The sequence below is a fragment of the Candoia aspera genome, chromosome 6 (assembly GCF_035149785.1).
Source record: "Candoia aspera isolate rCanAsp1 chromosome 6, rCanAsp1.hap2, whole genome shotgun sequence".
Classification (NCBI taxonomy): Eukaryota; Metazoa; Chordata; class Lepidosauria; order Squamata; family Boidae; genus Candoia; species Candoia aspera.
In genome coordinates, this window is record NC_086158.1 from 65,660,732 (window position 1) to 65,686,084 (window position 25,353).

The 25,353-nt window shown below is 41.7% G+C and overlaps 1 protein-coding gene across 4 annotated transcripts in view; it reads left to right on the plus strand.

Moving 5' to 3' along the window:
* Positions 1 to 25,353, plus strand: part of DOCK1 (dedicator of cytokinesis 1) — a 489,239-nt gene that overhangs the window by 392,921 nt on the left and 70,965 nt on the right. For 2 of the 4 annotated variants that reach the window (XM_063307341.1, XM_063307342.1), the window contains exon 38: positions 10,784 to 10,903. In XM_063307341.1, coding sequence (XP_063163411.1) covers positions 10,784 to 10,903 — 120 coding nt within the window. The other 2 variants (XM_063307343.1, XM_063307344.1) reach the window with 2 other exon arrangements.

Consider the following 25,353-nt stretch of genomic DNA (forward strand, 5'->3'; position numbering starts at 1 on the left):
CTTTTGGATAGAAAAAGAAAATGATGTTATGGGATTCATCTTGTCCTACTAAAAACAAGTGTGTTCCTTACTGGTTGAAGGCATCCATGAATGGAACAGGAAGGAGACAATATCTGACAAAATTTCCTCTTTCCTCCTCAAGCCTTTCAGACTCCTCTGACCTTTAGGCTGAATCTGGTAATGCATAGAAAACTGCAGATGAAGGAATAAGAATCACCAAAATCATCTTCCTTTGGAAAGCCGAAATTAAGTATTAAGTGTCATGGTCCCTGTTCTAATGGTCCTGGAAAACATTGTAACATGTTCCCATGCCATGGTGCTGACACAAGTTGCTGTACGGGAGGGGGCTGCTGCTGTCCCTTGTACCAGGCTGTGATGTGAGGAGTGAAGAATGCATGTTTGGGTTATTGTAATGATTGCCTAATCCCAAATACTCAGTCTCACAAGCTCGGGCTTAAAGATAACTGATTTATTAAAAGGAATAGTATGCAAATACAGAGAAAGCTGAGAATGAGCAAAAGCGCGCCAAATACAAACTTAAAAGCCTTGCTGGTAAGCAGGTCCCGCCCCGTCGCTCGTCAGGACGCTCCCCCTCCCAGGTGCTGAAAGCCGTGAAACGCGCCTGGGAAAGTAACCTTGAACAGGAGCGCAAACCCAAACATGCATTCCAAGCCCTCAAAACAATGGAGGGCGAAAGAATGAAAAAAACTCCGAGTGAAGGAACACGGAACAGAGAATGACATGTGAAACGTTACAATGTTAACCAGACATTAGAATGAGAACATGACATATTGCCCCCCCAAAAGAAATTAGGGAGCCGGTTTGTCAGGATAGGCAGAGTGAAAGTGGGCTACGAGACGAGGAGAATGCACGTCTGGAGCAGCAACCCATTCAGGATGAGGGAAATGTTTCCAGCGGACGAGGTATTGTAAAGCGGAGCGCTGGCGTCTGGAGTCGAGGATAGATGCCACCTCGAAGTGTTGCTGGTTGTCAATCATGAGGGGAGGTGGAGGAATGGGTTGTGGATGCCAACGGTCTGACGACAGGCAGGGTTTGAGTAAGCTACAATGGAAAACAGGATGTAAACGTTTAAGGTTGTGAGGCAAATCAAGTTTAAACGTAACAGGGTTCAGTTGAGCAACAATTGGAAAAGGACCGACAAATTTAGGACCAAGTTTTTTAGAGGGTTGAGGGGACTTGATAAACTTAGTTGACAAGTAAACTTTATCCCCGACCGCAAAGGATGGTTCTGGGGAACGCTTCGCATCGGCATGTCGTTTGTAGGTAGCTTGGGCATGGCTGAGAGCAAGTAGAATATTAGACCATGAGTCTTTGAGAGAGTCTGCCCAGTCAGCGAGGGTGGCTGGTAGCGGTTGAGGATGAGGAAGTTCAGGAATCGGAACAAATTCACGTCCAAAAACTGTTTTAAAGGGAACTTGACCGGTGGTTTGATGAATGGCATTGTTGTAGGCGACCTCAGCAAATGGGAGTAAATCGACCCAGTTGTCTTGTTGGTAGTTAACAAAAGCCCTGAGGTATTGTTCCAATGTAGAATTAACCGCCTCTGTAGATCCGTCCGTTTCTGGATGCCAGGCGGTAGACAGTGACTGTTTCGTACCCAAAAGTTTCAAAAATGCCCGCCAAAATTGTGACGTAAATTGTGTGCCCCTGTCACTCACCAAACGGGCGGGGATACCGTGGAGGCGGTACACGTGGATGAGGAAGAGGCGTGCCAGCTGTTGTGCGGTGGGGATAGAAGCGCACGGGATAAAGTGAGCTTGTTTGGAGAAAAAGTCTTTAACGACCCAAATGACGGTTTTTCGTTGACTAGGGGGTAGATCAACGATAAAGTCCATGGAGATATCCTGCCAAGGGACAGATGGAGTGGCAACGGGTTGAAGGAGACCTTGGGGCTTGCCTGGTTTGCGCTTTATCGCCGCACATACAGGGCACGCAGTGACATACTCCTTTAAGTCTTTGAGTAAAGTTGGCCACCAGAATTGGCGGCGAACGAGGTGCAAAGTTTTTACGTAGCCAAAATGTCCAGCTAGCTTGTCATCGTGGCAGCGCTGGAGTATGGTTTTTCGCATTGCTTCGGGTACATAGAGACGATCGTTGCGCCAGGCAAGATCATTGGTGAAAGTTAAAATGTGTTTATTGGTTTGCAACCAAGTATCTGTTTTAAGGTGGGAAAGTAACTGTTGTTGCAAATCGGAGGGAATTGACAAGGGCGGCGGGCGGCTGGAAGGCGGAGCGGCTGGAGGCGGAGTTGATTGCGCTCTGGTCTGGCTGCGAGTCACTGCTGCCAAACTTAATTGTTTGTCGGTCCAGACGGTGCCCTGGACCGTTGGCCCTGGGCCAGCATCTTGGGGTCTGCGCGAAAGTGCATCAGCTAAAAAATTTTTCTTGCCGGGTATAAATTTAAGAGTGAAGTCAAAGCGGCTGAAAAACTCAGCCCAGCGCAGCTGTTTGGGACTGAGTTTCCGACTGGTGCTTAAAGCTTCCAGGTTTTTATGGTCAGTCCAGACTTCAAAAGGGTTTGAAGTGCCTTCCAATAGGTGTCGCCATGTCTCTAAAGCTGTTTTTACAGCAAAAGCCTCTTTTTCCCAAACATGCCATCTTCTCTCTGTTTCCGTAAATTTGCGAGAGAGGTAGGCACAGGGTTTTAAAGCACCAGATTGGTCCGATTGTAAGAGAATTGCTCCTATGGAAAAATCAGAAGCATCGACTTGTACAACGAAGGGTTTAGCGGGGTTTGGATGCTGTAATATTGGTTCTGTGGTAAAGATTTGTTTGAGCGCTTCGAACGCTTGCTGACAGGCTGGAGTCCATGTAAGGAGCGCGCCCGGGTTCTTTGAACGTCGCGTATCCCCCTGTCCTTTAAGTTTTAACAGCTCAGTAAGGGGGAGGGCGATTTCTGCAAAATTTTGGGCGAATGCCCGATAGAAATTAGAGAATCCAAGGAAACTTTGTAATTGTCTCCTGGTACGGGGAGGCTCCCATGCCACAATAGCTTCTACTTTTGCAGGGTCCATTTCAATGCCCTGAGCTGAAATTCGGTACCCTAGGTAATCAATTTGCGACTGGTGAAAAGCACATTTGGACAGTTTTGCGTACAACTCTGCTTTTTTCAATTTAGCCAGTACCTGACGCACCAAGTGGATATGTTCTGACATGGTTTCAGTATAAATCAATACATCATCCAAATATACCAGTACCCCCTTAAATAGGTGGTCATGCAAGACCTCATTGATCAGTTGCATAAAAACTCCAGGTGCCCCGGACAAACCGAATGGTAAGACTTTATATTGGAAAGCCCCAAGAGGACAGTTGAACGCTGTTTTCCACTCATCCCCTTCCCTTATGCGAATGCGAAAGTAGGCTTCTCTCAAATCCAGTTTTGAAAAAATTTTGCCTCTGGCCAGATGTGATAACATATCTTTGATCAGGGGCAAAGGATATTTATTTAATATTGAGACCGCATTGAGCCCGCGGAAATCGGTACAAAGCCTTAATGACCCATCCTTTTTTGGCCTGAATAGGACAGGAGCTCCTACCGGGGAATTTGCCGGCTCAATGAAACCCCTAGCCAGATTTTTGTCAATGAACTCCCTTAGCGTGGTAAGCTCTTTGGGAGACATGGGGTATATTTTTGGGTGAGGCAATTTTACATTTGGTAAAAACTCAATGGCACAGTCCGTTTTTCGGTGGGGTGGCAAGCGATCCGCTTCCTTTTCCCCAAATACTTCAGCAAAATCTTGGTATTGCTTGGGTAGTCCCTCAAGAGGTTGAAGCGTTTGCACAGTGGTATACGCTAGCCCTCCACCCTCCATGTCCTCCAGTAGGTCCTTTTCGGGTACTTTGTAAAATCCATCTGCAAACGTAACAGTTCTATGCAGCCAGTTGATAAAAGGGTTTTGTTGCACAAACCAAGGCATCCCCAAGATTACCAGAGGACCCCCCACTGGAGCTACCACAAATGGCAGCTTTTCCTGATGGGAGCCCATCTGCAAGGCGACCAGTCCCGTGGAAAGGTTGACTGCTTTCCCTCCCGCCATAGTTCCATCCAATTGGGTGAAAATCATGGGTCTTGACAAAGGGAACGTGGGCAGTTCCAGAGCCGCTACGACATCAGGGTGCATTAGGGAACGGGAGCAACCCGAGTCTAGCATGGCCCACATTTCCACCGTTTTGGTTTTTGAGCTCAGTTTAACTTTAACAGTCAGTGTGGGGAAGTTTCCACTCACCGAATCATGGTTACGCCCGGTTTCTTCCACCTGCCCTAGGGCGCCCTTCAGGGCAGGTGGTAGGCATTTCCCGCCGGCTGGTCGAATTGCAACTCTTCCTCCTCTTCTCCGAAAGGAAGGTCTGGGGGGTCCAGTTCCGCGAGGGCTGCCTTCAGTTTTCGCGGTGGAGCAGGAGCAGGTGTCTTTACCGTGGGTTTCGTCTGTCGTTCCTCTGGACGGCGTCTTGGGCACGACGTGGCTCGATGTCCTTCTTTCCCACATCTGAGGCACTGGCCCTTGGAGAACCGTTGCTCCCTCTCTTCTTCCCAGGTTTTTGGTTTGGGGCGGCTGGCAAGTCCAGATGTGCGCGCTCCTCTAGCGAGACGTGTTTGTCTAAGCTCTTTGGTATGGGCATAGGTTCGTAGGGCATTTTCTGCGCTGCCCGCCAACTGAATCCACCCATATAGCGTTTTCGGATCATCTCTGCCCAGAGCCCATCGAAGGATTTCGGGTTCAAGCCCCTGCTTGAACAATTCGATGATTGTTGGCTCAGACCAGTCTTCCACTTTTCCTGCCAAAGCTTTAAACTCCAACGCATATTTGGCAACTGAGAGGGACCCTTGGTAGAGTTTCCGCAGGTCATTTTTGGCCGTTTCTTGAGCTAGGGGGTCTTCGAAATGCTCTTTAAGTGCCCACAAAAATTCATCGAAGTCCTCTAACTCAGTTGCCTCAGCTTGGCATAGTTGCACATACCAATCCGCTGCCTTTCCTCTCAGCTTGTTGGCAATGAAATTGACCTTGCCATGTTCAGACCGAAAATTTCGACCCCAATCTTCTATATAGTGCTTGGCATTAGTAATAAAGAAGGAGAGCGTTGTGGGATCCCCATCGAACTTCACTCCAAATGGTGGGAAGGTTCTTGCCGGCTCAGCTGGCTGTGGCGGTGCCGCGAATGTCAGCGTGCGCCGAGCCCCCATGGGTGGTCGATCCCTAGGAGGTCTTGCCTCTCGCTCCCCCCCTTGACGGGCTGATCGAGTCTTGCTTCTCCCCCGGGTCGACATGGTACTATGCCTGGGGTACTGTGACGGCTCTTCCTCCCAATCCTCCAGGTTGGGCTCTGCCTCTCTGGGTAGATCCTCTTTGGGTAGATCCTTGAGGATCGTCACTATTAACTCCATTTTATCTTCTAATGCCCTCATTCGGGCCGGAGTGACTGGCTCCTCCGAGGGTTGGTTGGTTACCACCACCCTCGGTGACAAGGGGACTTCGTGCTCCCAGGTCAATTGTGGAGACCCCCTCCCCTGTGTTCTTTCCATAACGGTTCTATGATCACTCCTAAGACTCTCCTGCATGGATATCAGCAGCTCGTCCAATTGGATATCTCGCAACTCCCGACGTGCTGCTCTTTGCGCTCTCGAAGTTAGCACTGGCCGGCTTTTGGCCGCCTCCCGCTCTTCTTCGCTTCCCTCACTTGCGCGGAGTTGAGGTTCTGTCATCGCTAGCGTTCCCTCTTATCCAATGATTGGATGGGGCTAGCGGAAAATGGATAAAATGATTCTCAGCTTTATGTAATGATTGCCTAATCCCAAATACTCAGTCTCACAAGCTCGGGCTTAAAGATAACTGATTTATTAAAAGGAATAGTATGCAAATACAGAGAAAGCTGAGAATGAGCAAAAGCGCGCCAAATACAAACTTAAAAGCCTTGCTGGTAAGCAGGTCCCGCCCCGTCGCTCGTCAGGACGCTCCCCCTCCCAGGTGCTGAAAGCCGTGAAACGCGCCTGGGAAAGTAACCTTGAACAGGAGCGCAAACCCAAACATGCATTCCAAGCCCTCAAAACAATGGAGGGCGAAAGAATGAAAAAAACTCCGAGTGAAGGAACACGGAACAGAGAATGACATGTGAAACGTTACAATGTTAACCAGACATTAGAATGAGAACATGACAGTTATCTTGCCTGGTCAAGGACATTTTCCACAGACCGGCAGGAACCGTTAGGGGCACCTGCAGGGAATGGAATTATACTGACTTGGGGGGGAGGGACTGGAAGCTGCTTGGGGTTTTATTGGGAGACATCCTGCACTTTTACTATTCTCAGCTCTGCTTGTGATCCTGCATGCTGTTCATTATTAAATCAGATATCCATGAAAGCCTTGTGTGAGTCTGATAGTGATTTTGAATAGGCAATCATTACATTAAGTTGCAACAGAACATTCTGAATACCCCTTCTTTCCCAACGGAATGTTAAATCAAAAGTGTACTGTATCTGTGAATGAACAGTGAGCAATAAGTTGCAAGGCTATGACTATGTTCACATGTTATACTGAAGCCGAAGACCTTAGCAGATCCTTCAGAAGCTACATTCTGTAGCTCTGAGGAGCAGATCCAAACAGTGATGCAGACAACATGCTAAGCTTAATTAGGCTTAATGTTTGTGTTTAATGTTTTATGAGAATTATTTTTCATTATCTTTGCATGAAATAATGCAGTATTCTAGCCAACTTGTTGAAAAATGAGCTGTACTGTCCAAAGCTGGCATTGGTACTATGATATTTTTTATATTATGAATGTTATATAATAATTTGCATGCTTCAGTCATGTTTCATGCATGTATCACAAAAAGCGTTAATTCTGGAATAAAGCTGAATCATCCTTATAATATTGTTTGCATGAACATATAGACCTGATTATGTCCCTACATATCCCAAGATCTGCCAGATTCATCTGCCTTAAAACCCTTGGCCCAATTCCTGTTGAATGGAATACTCTCTACCCCTTTCAGATGTTCCTGCAGATCAATGCTGAATGACAGAGTCTGACAGGGAGTTCTACACTTGCACAAATAAAGCACAGAACTCCTCTTCTGACTATGGATTCAACACTGCATAGTTTGGAGTTCTGTAAAAATGGAGGTGGCACACATAAGGATGTAGTATATGTGGGCCACAGTATATGCCCTACCTCCATTTCCCGGTAACTACCTGACTATGTCATCTGTGCATTTCTGTGAAGCAGAAACACCATCTCTTTCTTACCAGCATTTTAATATAGTATGTGTTGTTTGCTAGGCAACGTACTCTAAGTGTTGAATATTCCATTGTTTGTAAGCCATACTAAAAACATACAAATACCATATTTTAAAAAGAAACATATATATAACATCATTAGAGAATAGTACTGATACTAGTAATAAAAATGATTTACTGATGGATTTATGGTTTCATTTCAAATCATTGATATGACCCATACTTGTCTGTGATCTATTTTGATATTCAAGGAGAAAGATGTGTAAGGGAAAAAATAGAGATAAAAGGATGTAGTATAGGACACTTAAAGAGCATCTTTAAATAAGAAGAAAATGAAATGACAGGTGAATTATGTTAAATGTAAGAAAATGTCAGTGTAAAAGCAGAAAAGGCTTACAGTAGATTTGTAAGACCAGTGCAAAGACATTTTCCAGTTGATATACCCATCTTTTCTAAAATTCACATGTGATTTTGTTATAAAAAAGAAAATGTCAGTGACATTCAGGTGACACTTAAAAGATAAAGCTGTCACCAAACAGCTTTTATTAAAAGTGTGAGTTTTTTAATTGTTAATGAGAAATAGGTTATTCAAGGAAAGACAATACAATGATGTGCAGGCAATCACAGATATGATCCCTGTCTACTGTGCTTCAGTTTACATTTCCTCAGAATTGTGTTCTATTCATTTCCATAACTTTAGGATTGCTGGCTAGCCTAAGTTCCTGGTAGAGCTATAAACTTTAGAACAGCAGAACATGAGATAAAAAATCATGTTTGTGAGTTTCAGTAGCATTCAAGCACAAACCCGAGTTATCAACCAGGTAACCAGCTCATTTTGTCAGTGTGAGTGGTTGCTACCACCTCCAACAGTCTTCTTGACTTCAGATTAGCTATGCCACAGGAGCTTGGGTCAGACAAACTTCACAAACCCATATTGGGAGGCATGACCAGCCTGTCTAACCAAGAAGATGAAGGCACTAGCCTTCTGCACTAGTCTCTGCTACTAGCTCCACTGGCTCTCTCCACTCCACTTTCCCAAACAAACATTGAGAAGACCTGTGGGGAAGTCCTAGGAGCTACTACCAGCATAAATGGCATCCTTTTTTCCCCACCAAAAACCAAGCCAGGATGGCTCACCAGACACAGCCCCACATTACTTGCATCCATGCCAATGTCTGTTGCCTCTTTTCAAGGATGCAACTGTTTCCATAGCCTGTTTGGACCTATGCACTGTCCAAAGTCCTTAGGATAAGAAGGGCTTGGTAAGGGGAAGGTGTGGATGGAAGATGGGGAAAAAAACATAACAGTAACTAAGGAAGTGGATGCAATGTTGGAGAAACAGTAGCAGCAGCAGCAGCAGCAACTCTGCCAGCACAAGCAAGATAGCAAGGCTGATTGAGTTCTAAAGGTCTAGCAGCTGGACAAGAGCCTCAGTAAGCGACAGCCAACTTCCAACTTGAAGGCAGCCAACAAAGAAAGAGAAGGCCCAGTGATAACCAAGGTCATGAGCAAAAGAGTGTGCCATGCCAAGACTAGGCAAGTTTCCAGTAGGGGGCAAGAATTGAGATGCACATTAACATTTAAGAACTTAAAGGTCCAGAAAGGGTTAGTAAGTCAAGACCCAAGGATATGGGTACCCAGCCAAGCTGGTCAAGAGTGAGTGAGAAGGTGACATTAACCCTATTCAGAATTGACTGCACCCACAGTGGGAAAAAGGGAGTAAGAGTCTGTATTCAGGAGATCTCCAAACCTAATGATGTTCTGAAAAGGCATCTGCTCAGCCTATTTGTGTTTCCACTTATTGCCTCAATGAGCCTTCACTTCCAGTTAATTCAAACAAAGGTATTAAAAAAGAAAACATGAAAAAATTCAAAATATGGCCATATATTATACACCCAAAATGCTAGGCTGAACGTGTTCTTTTATTCTGCTTTTTCTGTATTCATTTTTGTATTTAATTGAGATTATAGCATAATACTATCTTACAGAGAGGCATTAAGTTTTTAATTTTTAAAATAATTTTATAACTGTTATATAACATTTCAGAGTCAAGATACATTTCTGATTTCCATGAGTTAATTCTTAATGGCACATATAAGTAAAAAAGAACAGATTTATCTATGCATGCATACCTATCAATATTATTCCCTTTTAGATTAAATACTGATATGCAAAAACCAGAAAATAATAGGAAGTAGTGACCAAAAGGCAGGAGATAAAAGAAAATAACTAAATCTAGTTTACAGGAGCACCATTCATTAAACCTTTTTCTAGCCATACAAGCCATACTTGCTTCCACCATATGCTGATTGATATATTGCCCTTTATTTGTAAATCTTGTCAGCTCTCCTTTTGAGGGTCTCATCAACTGGATCCAGCCAGAACTTCTGTGCCTTCCCCTCCCTCTCATTCTTCTTTCACTGATTATTTTACAATTTACTTATTCATTTTCTCTGTGATCAGACCACCTCAATATACTTCTTTCAAATTAGTAATTCACTTTTGTATTCAATCCAGCTTAATTAAAAATATTTAAAATGTATTAGCTCTAATTTATACATCTGGCAGAAGCCCTGTGTTTGAAATACTCTATGGTTTTATTCCAGTACTTACTCAGTGATTCGGGAAAACTTTATTCATCTTTTCCATGTAGGATAAAAGACCCAACACGTAACATTTAATAGCAGCTATGTTGAAATCCATGAGCATGTAATTGTATTCTATATATTCTGGTTTTGAACCACAATAAATAATGTATGGTTGTACTGGCTTGAATCTGTGAACTGTAATAAATATTTGAATTGTTTACCATCCCTTAGAAGTCTTTTTGGCTGTTCAGTGACAGTCTCATTTGTGAATCTCTTAAAACAACTAATTAATGAATATGCTTTATAATTTAAACTGTAATCTAGTCAGATTTTAACAATCTCGGTGTTTTCCTTCTACCTCCTTGATAGGAAGGGTTGGTAGTACACTTACAATTATCAACCTGTTCTGATAAGGTCCCACATGTTGACACCACAACTTACAGAATCCCCAGCCAATACGGTTGCAGGTTGGTTGTTTGATTTTTCCTTGCAGATTTTCCCATCAGCCTAGAGAGTTTGGGGTTGAAGAAACAGAGCTAGAGTGTATGTCTTGATCTCCCCTCCAGGAGCTGATATTTTTAAAACATGAAGAAGGGTTACGACTTCCTAATTTTACTCAACAGTCCCAAAGCTTATCTGATTCTTTTCCTTACTTTCTCTGTTCTATTTACTCAAAACTGATCAGTGCTGCAGGCTCATTCACAATAGAAGTGATTATATAAATGGTTATGTGAGACATTTTTATTTGAAACAGTTTTTCATTTATCTCCTGACCTGCTCCAGTAGGTGAACTCTGAACTTTAAGCATTGATGTCATATTCTACATCCTGAAAAAATCCCCCACAAACTCATTCTATGGATTTGTTTAAAGCAGAATAAACCTATAACATACATTAATCTTTTTTTTATTTTTTATTGTTTTATTGTTTTCATTTAATATAGTGGTCTGAAGAACCTTGTGCAGCACATCTTACTCAGCGGGATGGATACCAGGCAGCAACACAAGGACAACTCAAAGATCAGCTCTATCAAGAAATTATTCATTATTTTGACAGAGGCAAGGTAATAAGAAAAAAAAGCAAGTTACATTACTTTGACCACAAAATCACAAACTGTGTGTGTGTGTGAGTGAGAGAGCGAATAATAGTACTGAATAATTGTGAAGAGTATTTGAGGCATGAGGAAGAATAAAGTGGCATTTCCAATTAGCCAAGCACTGTTATAGTTGTTAGAGAACTTCTAGAAGTTCATAAAACTTCTTAGCAAGCTAAGTTTTAACCCTAAAGAAAATATTACGCTTTTATGAAACTGTGTGGGCTACAAAAGCGTACCTTCTGAATTTCTGTTACTTTGATTCCAAACCATAATTGCTGGAGTGATAAGGCATCCAGCCTTGAGCTGATTTTCTTTGCTGAGAATATCAGACAGAATGGCCAGCAATATCATATTCCTCATTTTGGTTTTTGAGAATATGAAACACTTTCTCTCGTCCCTGCCTTAAACAGTCACTAAGAACCGAATTAGATATTATATTAGAAGCATATTAGTAAGAAAAAAAATTACACAAGACGAACAGTGGGCTAAATATTTCCAATTCTCTTGAGTAAATTCCTCCTCCCCCCCCCATTGGGTTCCAATTCCATGTTACTGTAGATCCCACAGAATAAAATAAAAATAGTAGTTTTCTATTTTTCTATTTTCAAGAATAGTTGCTAAATGGGAAAATATACTTAATTCTAGTGTGCATAATTATTTTTCTGAGCTTCCCAGAGGGCATTTATAACCTCATGATAATGACAACAACTCCTGGAATAGAAGGGGTCCAAATTCTCTTTTGTCTCCACAGGGTGTGAAGCTGTTTTGAACCCCTAACTAGCTTGCCCCCTGCATCAACCTTGAAAGCAGAAATCTTTCTGCTGGCTAGTTTTTACGTTGCCCACTGGTGCCAGCAACAGGAAGGACAGTTGGCTTAAACACCTCAAAATTGCAGTGCTTCCAGGCAGCACAGCAAAACAATTTTTGAGGTTGAGCTGTTTTGTATACCGGTATGTAAAAATATTACATCCAGCCTGAAATTACATAATTGGGCTAGCAAGTAACTATTGGGAACAAAAACAAGATATCTGCACGATCATTTTGACAAAAATAATGGAGATCGATGTAGTTTATAGCACACCTTCCTCCAGTATCAGTTCCTTCAAACCTAAAGATGGACCAGATATTACTGAGCACTTCAGGTTGTAGAACTCATTTTTCACTTTCTTCCCAGTAGAGAAAAGATGTACTTTCAAAGAGTTACTTTGTGTTAAGTATTAACACTAAGAAATATAATTCATCACATTTGTATGCTGTCTTTCCTGTGAGGCTTAAAAGAAAAACAATGTACAAATAATAATTAGTGATAGCCTTGGGGATTAGAGGAAAGGTGTCCAATCTGTTCTATGTAGCTAGCTCTGAAGGGAAATAACAAGAGGAACAGCTTATAAAGATGAATTTTCAGGCAGTGAAACAAACAGAATGAGAAAACTGGAAAATATTTTGCACCATATTTAATGACTTTAATGGCTTTTGCTGCTTGTAGGGGGAAACAACTGCAATACCTATATTATTTTAAGTACTGATTTGTGCACTTCTGTTACTATGGCATTAATGAGGTGTTTATGAACAGCAGGTAAAGTATCTGTTTACAATGCCTTAACCTGTGCAGACCTTTACAAAATGAGGGATTCACAGTTCACAAAAGCATTATTTTGTCCAACAACTTCATTTTTATTTTAGCCCTAATTGTGTACATTATTCTAGTCATAAATGGGAAAAGGGAGGTAAATGGCAGCTCATTTGAGAACTAATGGATGTTTGCTTTGCTTCCTTTCTTTTTGCATTTTGAAAGATCAGCAAAATTTTAACATAGTTGTCAGCATTTATGTAACAAATTTTAGTGCTCTGTCATGGTTCTTGAATTTTCAGGCTGAAAATTTGAACTTGTTTTTTCTGGTTCTTAGCATTTAGGAAATATGTGAGAAGTTCAAATCTACTTTTGGACAAACTAGCAAGAATTGCAAACTATTATATTTAGTATGTGCCAAAAAATAGTTTGTATTTCCACTTTTTCTGACAACATCTTGAAAGTTACCCAAGTTACTTAAGGGCGTATAATTATAATATATGGCTCAGTTCAAGGTATGGGCATTATGAATGGTGATGGTCAGTGTATATGATAAGATTTTCCCTAAATAAAGGCTGGAAAACATTAGAGAGGTCTTTTAAAGGTGGCTGCTGTCCACCTAGCTTATATCTTAGAGTATAGGAAATACTCTTTGGAATTAGAAATTCCACAAGAAATAATTTTACAAAGTGAAATATTGAAAAGTTTTATCAAAATTTTATTTTCTGAATGGTTATGAGAAATTGTACCACCTTTTTGACAAATATATATTATTTTAACCTCCTTTTCATGTAGTATGATTTTTCATAGTTAATTATACATCTTATAATAATCTTCCAATACAACTGATAATAGAATCCCAGTGCTCTTTTATGATAGATAGTACAGTTTCACCTTCTCTTTTAAATAAATACAGAAACACTGTAATATGTTTCAACAGCTAGGTTTTTTCACAGTAAAACACATACAATATGAGCAAAACATTCAATACATATTGACAATTTCATCAATTTAAGTGAATGAAATAGAAAGTGTTGAGTGGATAAAAAAAATAATAAGCAAACAAAAAGAAACTGAATTTACATCCCATTTCTTACTTTACCAGAACAAAAATATAATTTTAATATATTTTTGAATAAAATTTACTTTAGTTCACAGTACTAGATACATACTAGATTGCACACTTGTATTTGTGTGTATTAGAACATAAAAAAGGACAACATTAAAGCAAATTATATATTAATTATGCAAGCCATTCAGAGTCATTGGGAGTTGAGCAGTTTTCTAAATCTAAACGAACAAATGTCAGTACAATGAAATGCCAAAAGACAAGGGACAGGAAAGCTATATTAAATTAAAGAAAGTGCTAGCTAAAAGAAGTAAGATTTGTTCAGTTTTGCATTAATTTGTTTGGTGTACTGAAACTGCCCTAATTTGTCTTAAATTTATATCAATGGTTTGCCACTGATTTCCAATTGTTCTAAAACAGCAGAACATTCATTTCTGTATTAATTTATTTTTTCGAAACAAAAAGCACTGGTTCTGCTTTATGCTAGCAGGTGAGAAATTATTTTTCCCTGCACCCTCATCTTAGTCATTTCTATTTCCAACCTTTTGCCCCCCCGTTGCTCACATCATTAATCATTTTAAACTTTCTAGGGTTATTGTTACATTCAGGAAGACTTGACATGGACCACATGAATTTTGGCACAGGAAGAAGCAAACAAACAGGAAACAAACAGGAGTTTCTTAGTGACGTTCAGTGGGCAAGTTCCTAATGAAATTTCTCTCTAAGTGAACAGTATGTATCTGGCTACCTGAGAGCCTGACATGGGAACAATAAGAAGTAAAAACTCTTCAGCAGTAGTTTCTTAAAAAAACAGCTTATATGAGTAAACAGGACCCTGCAGTTACAATGCATTTTGCTTTGTGTGGTGCTCCTCTTGAAGATGATTCAGAAGCTGGAGCTGTTACAGAATGTAGCTACCAACTTTCTGGTCACCATTAGTTGATTCAGCAAAGTACAGGTACTCCTCGCTTACCAACCACTCATTCAGTGACCATTTGAAGTTACAGCAGTGCTGAAAAGGAGGATTATGACCAGTCCTTGAAGTTGTGGCCATCGCAGCATCCTTGCGGTCACGTGATCATGATTTAGGCACTTGTCAACCAGCATGCATTATGATGGTCACAGCATCCCACAGTCGTGTGATTGCCATTTACAACATTCACAGCTGGCTTCTGACAAGCAAAGTCAATGGGGAAGCCAGCAGGAAATTGCTAGTCACGGTCACTTAATGGCCTGCAGTAATTCTCTTAACAACCTCAACTGGAACTGATGAACTGACACCGTAAGTTGGGTGTGGTCATGTTTCATTTTACAACCACATCGCTTAGTGATGGAGTTGCCAGTCCTAACTGCGGTGTGTAAATGAGGACTACCTGTAACACCTGCGTTGCAGAAGAAACAGTGGTTGCCAGTGGGCCTTTGGTCCCAATTCAAGCTATTGGTGATTACCTGTAAAGTTTGATATGGCTTGGGCCCTCATTACCTTCAGGGCCATCTTCTCCAGGTGGAAGCTGCCCACTCTAGTCATAGGAGAATGGTTCAGATAACTGCCCTGAAAAAGTTTACAGGAGTTAGAACTCAGACAGCCACATTCTCAGAAGTAGCCCCCTCCATCTAGAACAGCATGCCTGGAAGACAGATGTGCTTCTACCGTTATGGCCTTTAGGAAAATTGTTACAGTAATATTCTTTGAGAGGACATTCAAGTCATAAGATAGGCTTGAGGATAGCAAGATTTTAAAGAACAGTATTTAATAATGTTATTTATTAATTGGTTTTTTTTTTACAGTGGTTTTATATATGTTGTAACTTTTATATATTGTAAGCTACCTAGAATCACAAGGAGTAGGCAGTATGTAAATGTGGTAAATAAATAAATATTCTGCACTGAGAAACAGCTTTAAGGCTTCAGAGTAACAGAGAGATATTGCAGCAAAGAAACAAGGGGAGAGGGGATGCAACTGTATCCTGCAAGAAGACAAAAATAACACCATTGTGTTAGATGGTGACTTTTTTATTTTATTTTTAATTTTTTTATTAAACACTTTAAAAAAAACATTAAAACAAGTATAAGACAGAACATGAAAAAAATAGAATATTTTTATGCCTCCTTCCAGTCCATAGAAAAGGAAAGAAGAATACTGGTGGAAGAGATATGGTTTTTAGGGTCATAGTTTGAATTTTCAGGATGATGGACAGTTGGACAACATGGATTATACCTCATAAGATTGATAAAATATGTTTGGCCAAAGCATAGCCACTTTTATTTATTTATTTATTTGATTTCTATAGCCGCCCATCTCAGCGAGTGACTCTGGGTGGCTTACAACAATAGAACTATAAAACAGTTAAAACAATTACAATTAAAACAGTTAAAATATAAAATAAATACAAAATAAATATACATGGCTACCAAGTGAACAATGCATGGATGTTAATACAGCCAAGAGATGGGACCATCCACACACTCGAGGCCCCAGGCCCAGGCACAAAGCCAGGCCTTCACGGCCTTACGAAAGGCCAACAGGGTCAGGGACATCCTAATTTCTGGAGGGAGGATGTTCCAGAGGGCAGGCACTATGGGAGAGAAGACACATTTTCTAGTTCCCGCCAACTGACACTCTCTGTCCTGATTACCAGGAAACACACTGAGGCGAGGACTTGGTCTCTAATATGTATTAGTAGTACTTAACAAGAATCCTAACAAACTGAGAAAGCGTGGGAAAACCCAGCCATATAAACCCCAAAGGTTAAGGCGGTCCCGATCTGTGTCTCTTTGAATGGCTGAACAGTTCCTCAGTGCTACGCATGCGCTTGACAGTCTGGGTGAGAGCCCCCTGCTCGCCATCCTTACTCATGACACTCTCTGCCTGACCAGACCTGCAGCATACCCAACTTACTAGATCGAATTGCAGGCAGAAACAACTGGGAGAAGGCGGTCCCTTAGGTAACCTGGCCCCAAGCCATGAAGGGCTTTAAAGGTGACAACCAGCACCTTGAATTGCACCCAGAAGCATACTGGCAACCAATGCAGCTCACGTAGCAGTGGTATTACATATGTCGAGTACCCGACACCATTTTCTATCTGTGCAGATGCATTCTGCACCAGTTGAAGCTTCCGAATGCTCTTCAAGTGCAGCCCCATGTAGAGCGCATTACAGTAGTCCAGACGGGAGGTCACAAGGGCATGAGTGATTGTGAGCAAAGCCTCTCGGTCTAAGAATGGGTGCAGCTGGCACACAACCCGAATGTGTGCAACGGCCCTCCTAGCCACGGCTGCCACCTGCTCTTCAAGCAGGAGCCGTGAGTCTACGAGGACCCCCAGATTGTGCACTGGGTCTGTCTGGGGCAGTGCAACCCCATCCAAGACCAAAAGTGGAAAAACCTTAGCACCCGGAGGCCCACAAACTGAAAGCCACTCAGTCTTGCTTGGGTTGAGTCGAAGCCCATTGCACCCCATCCAGGCCCTTACAGCCTCCAGGCACTGGGTCAGGACATCCATGGCATCACTCAGGTGGTCTGGGGTAGAGATATAAAGCTGAGTATCATCAGCATATTGATGGTATCTTACCCCAAACCATCAGATCACCTCCCCCAACGGTCTCATGTAGATGTTAAATAGGAGAGGGGAGAGAACTGGCTGGTTGGGTTGAGCAATGGCCACTTGAGGAGACGACGCACCACCGCCTCCTTAAGAGCCGGTGGGAGCACCCCCTCTCTCAAAGAGGAATTAACCACCGCCCAGACCCAATCACGTGCCTCCTCCTGGGCAGCCTTGACCAACCAGGAAGGGCATGGATCTAATACAGAAGTGGCTGAACTAGTAGCTGCGAGGGCCCTGTCCAATTCCTCAGGTGCAACTGGATCAAACTCCCCCCAGATAACCATGCCAGACTTTGCCCCTGTATCTTCCACTGGCCCTGCCTTAAAGCTGGAGTCCAACGTAGAGCAAATGCAAGCGACTTTATCTGCTAGATGCACAGCATATTCCTCACAGCGACCCTGCAGGTGAAGCTCGGTATTGCTCCCTCCAAGGAGGGACCGAGTCACCCGAAATAGGGCCGCCGGATGGCTATCTGCAGATGCAATAAGGGTGGAGAAATAACCATGTTTCACCGCCCTTACCGCCACGAGGTAGGCTCTAATAGCAGCTCTAGCTCGTGTTCGGTTGTCTTCACTCCCTGTCTTCTGCCAGCGGCGCTCCAGGTGTCTCTTAGCCCTCTTAAGCCTCCTCAGCTCCTCCATAAACCACAGGGAGCCATGGGCATGGAGAGGTCGCTCAGGCGCGATCTGATCCAAGGCCCTGGCCGCTCCCTCATTCCACGCGGCCACCAAGGCCTCAGTCGGACCGTGTAGCAGACTTCCCAGAACAACCCTGAGCTCCCTCTGAAACCCAATTGGATCCATCAGTCGTGTGGGACGAACTGATCTAATAGGTCCAGCCTCCCTGCGGAGGGGGGTAGTGCCAGAGAACTGGAGGCTCACCAGGCAGTGATCTGACCATGACAGGGGAGAAACCAAGATCTCCCCCAATTTCAGAGCACTCTGCCACTGCTCTGACAGAAAAACCAGGTCAGGCGAATGACCACCATTATGCATTGGGCCCTGGATTACTTGGGACAGGCCCATGGCTGTCATGGTAACCATGAACTCCTGAGCTACCTCCGACCCTGCCCCAAGGAAGGCAGGTTGAAATCCCCCAAGACCATAAGCCTGGGGAACTCCACCGCCAACCCGGCTACAGAGTCAAGCTGCTCAGGCAGGGAGGTTGCTACGCACCAGGGAGGCTGGTACAATAGCAACAGTCCCAGCTGATCCCTAGAGCCCAACTTAACAAACAGGGTCTTGCACCCAGCAATCTGAGGAGCAGCACCCCTGGATGGCTCCCAAGTGTCTCAGATGACCACTGCCACCCGACTGCCCCTACCCTGGAGTCTCGGCTGGTGCCACACCCAGTAACCAGCTGGGCATATTTCAGAAAGGGGGATTCCCCCTTCCTCTCCCAGCCAGGTCTCCGTAATACAAGCCAGGTCAGCTTTCTAATCCATGATCAAATCATGGATGACGATGGCCTTATTACAAACTGACCTGGCATTCAGTAGCAGCAGCCAACAGCCCAGGGCCTTGAAAGTCTGCCAACCGGGACCCAGGAGTGAGTTCGAGGGGCTGGAATGTGCCACAGGAACAATATACCTGTGACCCCTTCCACATACAAATCTTGCCCCTCATCTCCCGCCATTTCTCCCTCTACCCATCACTACTGGGATATTATAGCCTGCCCTCATCCCTTCAGAACCCTTCCCCCTGCCCTGTCTATCAAAATCCATGCCCAGGCCTGCACCCCCCACCTCACAACAATCTACAATCCTGACAAAAACTCCTTAATACCTCAGGTACTTCTGCAGTGTTAGCACTCAGCACCTCAAGTTAATTAAGGGTCACCTCCTTAAACCCCATCCACCAGCCACACCAACCATTCCTTGCCATAAGCCAGTCTCCTCTCACCGGACTGCTCAGGCCCCAATTATACAATCCCTGGGTTCAGACCCCTCCCCGGCTCTCACCCAGAGACAGGGGACAAAATCCAGGGCACACGCCTAACCCTATCAGCAACTCTCAGCCAGGGAGGAGGTGAAATGGCTGCCCGCCCGCAGGGGGGAGGAAGCTGTAGCTGCAGAACCCGCACCATTGCAACCAGCCTGGCCCAGCTCTGCTTCTGCCACAGCAAATCCCTCACCTTCACGTGGCTACATACTCCAGCAGCCTCACCCTCCTCATCTCCTCACCCCTTGGCACAGTCCCTCCTGCAGGGCAATAGGGGCTTCTTCCATCTTCAATGCCGGCTTCCTTCCCTCCGCCATGCTGCCAATTGATATAAAAGGCCTGAAGCGCTTCCCGTGCGAGGCTGCCAATCCACATTCCTGGGGGCTTTACAATCCAGCCACCTCCGCCGGTTCCAAGCCACCAAGGCTAGCTCTCCAAGCCGCGCTCCAGCCACAGATCCAGGTAAGGGAATGGGCCCTGGAGGCCACACGCAATCCTGTTTCAAGCCGCCAAACAGCCCAGCAAGAATTAAAAGCTACATGGGCTAGATGGAAAACCAGTCCAATTTATTTCGATTGAAGGACAAACCCCAGAGACTCCTCCACCAGACAGACCAAATATCCAATTCTCTAACTCTCCACAACATACTAAAATCCTCCCACAAATCATACCTGCTCTACATACACATGCTGACTCAGCGCCATCTTAAAAAGTGAAATCTGTGTTGGTTGGAAGTGAAAACCCTGAAGTAAGGTTTGTGCACTGCAGAAAGGAGGAGGATATTGTCAGGGCCTCAGACATGACCTTGGAAGAAATCTCAGGCATTCAACTTGTCACAGCTTGGCTAGGTTCAGGTTTGAAATCAGCTTAAGTACTTAGTTTCACAACCCAGCCTGAAGAGATAATAATCTTTATTGCATACTAGGAAGAAGCTACTAAACAGGTAGATTACCCTCTGTCAACATGAATGTACAGTTCTTTGAAAACAAGGACATATATAACAAGTGGGAAAAATGATTGGTCACCAAGGAAGAGTGCCTATATGTATTGTAAAGATTGTTAAGGCTCAGAATGAGCTGAAGTTGGCAAAAAAAAAAAAGACCTGTTAAGAAAAGGGCTTCTTCAAGTGTGTTTAAAACAAAAGGAAGATGAAAGAAATCTCTATACCAGCTACTCACAGGTAACAAAGGAAAGGTAGAACTGCTCAACTCCCATCTTGTATTCAGTTTCAGGAGAGTAATTGTTCCACCAAATAGTTATAAAGAGCAGAATGAAGGGGAAGAACTGAAACATGAGAATGACAGAAACATGGTCAAGGGATATCTATTTTCTTTAAACTGGCTGAAATCTCTAGGGCCATATGATTGCATTCCAGGGTTCTGAAGGAAATAGCTGATAATTTGGTAGAACCTTTGAGAAATATAGGGAAGGGGTGATACCAAACAATTGGAAGTGGGGAAATGTTATTCCTATCTTCAGGAAAGAAAAAAAAAAAAGACCCAGGACCAGTCGGTGTGACATTAATACTTGGGAAAATTCTGCAACAGATCATAAAGAGATATATCTGTAAGCATCTTGAAAACAGTGTGATCATTACCAGAAGGCAATATGAATTTGTCAAGAACAAGTCTTGCCAGTGTAACCGTATCTCATTTTTGACTGGGTAATTTTCTTAGTAGATTGTGGGAATGCATATCTTGATTTCAGCAAAGCACCATGACAATTAACTTGAGCTGATTTTTTTTTCCTGACAGCAAGAGAAATGCTTAATCCAATTATTTTAATTCCTAAGTCCCCATGTATTACTGAACTATAATATCCCAAACCTCCAGCAGTATAGCCAGTTATTAGTATTCTAAGTCTAAGTACCCTAAGTAGTCTACAGTGTATAGGATCGTCAAATCATCTGGGATATATTTTAATCCTTCATGAGTTGTCTTCATATCTGCATAACTGTTACTCAGCAAAAATGGAATCAGCACATGAAGCCAAGTCAGTTAAGGACCAAGTGTCTATATTTGCATAGCAAGCTAACCTTAGTTAATTTTAACCTTACTTGGGGGGGGGGGGTCTGTCTGTCTTACTGTGGTATGCAAACCTGATCCTTTGGGTTAGTTTATGAGTCAATATAAACAAGAAACAGGTTATCTCAGTAATCAAATTACATGTGACATTTGACTATAACCTGTGTTTATCCCATAACATTATTTCTTAAGTGCCTCATTTTTTGTCAAGGATCCTTTCCATCTTTCAGATGATATTACATATATGTAGGGCTTGGGTCAATGAATTACCTTTAGCTGAGAGAACTGAAAGGTTACAATCTATATTTGTATTAGATGTTAGTTATACTGCAGATGTATAGGAAATAAGCAAAAGAAGTAAATCCAGGAAAGGAACATTATTAAAGTAGTGTTATAGCGGTTTTTTGATATAGTTAATAGTAACAGTTCCTAATAACATTTAAATTGATAATGCTAGTTTCAGAGCTGTCAAAATTTTTCCTTTTTTTTTAAAAAAGCATTTCAAATAAATTGTTCTCACAGTTCATGTACAAAAAGCTAAAGAAAATTTCAGTGTCAATTTGTGTAAAGATCTGAATGACACCCTATGAAGCATGTATAGCTGTTTATAAGAAATAAGTGAAGGAAACTTCTAAACGCCTTTTCAGTAGAGGACAAATAAATGAGACAAGGAAGCATCTCAAATGAAAAAATGAAAACCCAGAACTAGTTTCCTAAGGTTGTCATCAGTAGGGTGATCAAGGAAATTCAACTACTAAGGCATACACATTTGAGTAATACCTGTGGGAATCTTCCATCTAAAGACTGATAATAAGAGAAAGATAAAATAGATCTATATTTAGAAAACTGACTTCCTGAGAGGGCTCATCATTCCATATTCCACTGCTGTTGATTAGAAAGCCACAGAGATAGTCTCTAATTATCAACTGAAGTACATCTTGTGCTTTACTGGTGATTACAAGTGTACTGTAGAAGGGTAATTTGTCTATCCATATTAACTTTACTACTTCTAATGACTAGATAAACAATTTTGGAATAAAATATTAGATATTTATTTCCCTTCATGCATATGAGACTTATTTATATGAAACATGCTCTAAAATGGCCACTTTTCAAGGTGGGCTGTTGCTTCTGCTGCAAACAAAAAGGGGATTAGAAGAAAATTAATGAACACAGGATAAAAGGAAATGGAAAAAGTGGAGGAAAAGGTTGATCAAAAGAAGCTATGAAGAAAACAGAAAATAAAAATATTCTTGAGAAGGCATTTAGAATCACTTGTGGAGCACTGCTATTTACTACATTTAAGTTATGAGAGAGAAGAAAGCAGTTCCTCCATTTTCTCCCTTATCCTGGTGCAGAGGATTTTCCCCCAATGCAACTCAAGAAATTTTCTTCTAGGTCTCAGCAGGGAATCACCTGAAATGCTGGATGTTATTAGCCTGCCCTCCCTACCCCCAGTAGCTGCTCCGTTCATTTTTAAAGAAAACCATGGAAGCTCCCAACTTGCATTTGTATGCAATAAAAGTAAACTTTAAACCAAAGAAATAATATGGCCGAATGCATGTTGGGTCTTTCTAATACAGTATATCTTACAATTTAGTGCCATTTTTAAAATAACTTCATTGATGTCTGACCTTTTTAGAATGAATTGTATAACTCTTTCACTTTAACTAGGAGTAAATGTAAGTAACCCAACACTCTTCGTCAGTAAAATATGCAAATTGAATGCTTATATTGTAATAGTTTCTTCACAAGTTTCACTAACACTTCCCTTATTTCAGGTAATTTCTAAGTTTTTACTGTATAACATCCCTTTTTTTTCATAACAAAGCTGCTCTTCCTCACCGCTCTCCTTCCAAACTGACTCAAATGAACCTTTTCAAAATTTCATTTTTTTTTCCTTTCCTTTTCTACTTGGATCTTCTACTTTGGCTGCAGGGGCTATTGGTTAACAAAGTACTCTTTACTTATGGATTTGTCTTATACTGAAAAGCAGAATAAAAATATTTGAAATAAAGTGAACTTTATTTTATCTATCTATATCTATATGACTAGCTCATATTAAACTATGGTATAAGCTTCCCCATCATTGGAGCATATCTTCTCTTCATTAATACACCTAATCAGTTTGTTGTGGCATATAGATAATCCCCTACCCTGGATATTCAGTAAAGGGTAAAATGTGAATTCTGATTCTGAAAATATAAGGTTCATGTATTCCTTTTAAAGTGCCTACATTTTCCTAAGTCAATATTTTAAACAGGTGATTAATTAAAATGTATGTATATCACTGAGAGCCCCAGCTTGATCTTGTGGTTAAAGGCACAAGTGTCATGTTCTCCATTTCAATGTTCTGCATACATCGTAACGTTTCACATGTCACTCTCTTGCTCCGTGTTTCCTTCTTGGAAATTTCCAGCCCTGCGAGGCTGTAATCTTTGGAATGTATGTTTGGGTTGGTGTCTTTCTTCAAGGTTACTTTCCCAGGCCGGTTTATGACGCTGGGTGGCATCTGGCATGGGGTGATTGCTACGATGGGGCGCGGGGCGGAGTTGGACTGAAGCAACAGTATTTGATTTGTATTTCGCGTGCTTTTGCTTTATTCTCAGCTTTGTCTGTATCTGCACACTATTCCTTTAATAAATCAGTTATCTTAAAGCCCGGGCTTGTGAGACTGAGTATATTGGAGTAGGCAACCATTACACAAGGCTAGGAACCAGGACACCATGAGTTCTAATCCTACGTTATGCACAAAGCCAGCTGGGTCACTTTAGGGCAGCCAATCTCTCTCAGCCTAGGAAGAAGGCAGTGGCAAACCACTTCTGAAAAATTTTGCAAAGAAAATTGCAGGGACTTGTCCAGACAGTTGCCAGGAGTTAAGACTGACTTGAAGGCACAAACACAAAAAAGGAATATAACTGCTTAAATTGAATTTTAAATGGTAAATATTTCCATGTTTAAAAGGGGGATCTCCCTTTTAGAATTTGATTCCTTGTCAACATGAGGAGTACCAAAATTCTGATCCCCTGGCCCATCTTTAGATTTCTACTTTCATTTTAAAAAGTTGTATTTTCTTTGTTCAAAGGAGTCATTTTTGTACAGTATTTTCTCCAGTTTTATTCACTTGTGCATTTTTAAGGTAGCTTTTTTCTTTAACATATTTAAAACATGTTTGGGAAAAAAATTCTTTCATTTACTGAATATCTTTCTTAGTGTAGCTCATTCTTCTCGAAACTTGTCATATCATAAATAAAGTTGTTTTTTTTTACCAAAGCAGGAAATCTTAGAAACAGCAGAGATTAGACATTATTGACCTTCAAAAAAATATTGGTAGATTTCAGTTTTCAGAGGCATTTGTGATAGTCACATTGTATTCTCAATAAATATTCTTTGGTGAATATGGAGACCGTTATGGAGTTTTCATGGAATAGTAGAAACTGGTCTTAAAATATGTGTAGAATGCCATTATATATTTATTACGTGTCTCTGTGTGTGTCTGTGTGTTTGTCCTTTACCCAGAGAAAAAGGCTTTTCATATTTTTCTCCTGTTTTGGCAGCTTATGGTTCCATAGTATTCCATGCCCATATATCATTCTTTTCTATCAATAGCTTTCTGTAATTCTTGTTGCTTTGTAGGAATATATTAGTTTTTTTCCTAGTTTCTGCAACAGGTAGGCTATAACAATGGTTTGTAAAATTTATAGAAAAGGCCTTAAAAATTCCTTACAACTACATCAATGTAGTCATGGTCATGGTCAAAAATGAAAACTGATATATTCTTCTGTATTCTTTAAGAAGAAAACAGAATAAATTGCATTTTTTTATTATGACAGAAAAGGTATTGTAAGCTGTCTACTGAATACCTGATATTTTATGCAGCATAGAGAAATATGATTCATATTGTTGGTAAAGTAATACTTTAAACGTGCTGTTAAGCGTTTTTAATATTCTAAATGAGTCAGTAAGAATATCTTGCATGATTTTATTCTCTGCTCAGTTGGCATAATGGTGTTTTGTAGTTATATATTGTCATTGGAGAACTTTACCTGTTCTAAGTCTAATCTAAAACTTATAAAGTCTATTTGTTATTCCAAAGCTGAAGAGGAAAACTGAGAGGTTTTGTTTCTTTTTAAATTGTTGCTTGTTAACTGCTGTGATTTACTATTTTGCTAATCCATTTTGTGCTTTGCAGTGATGAACATCTCAGAGCA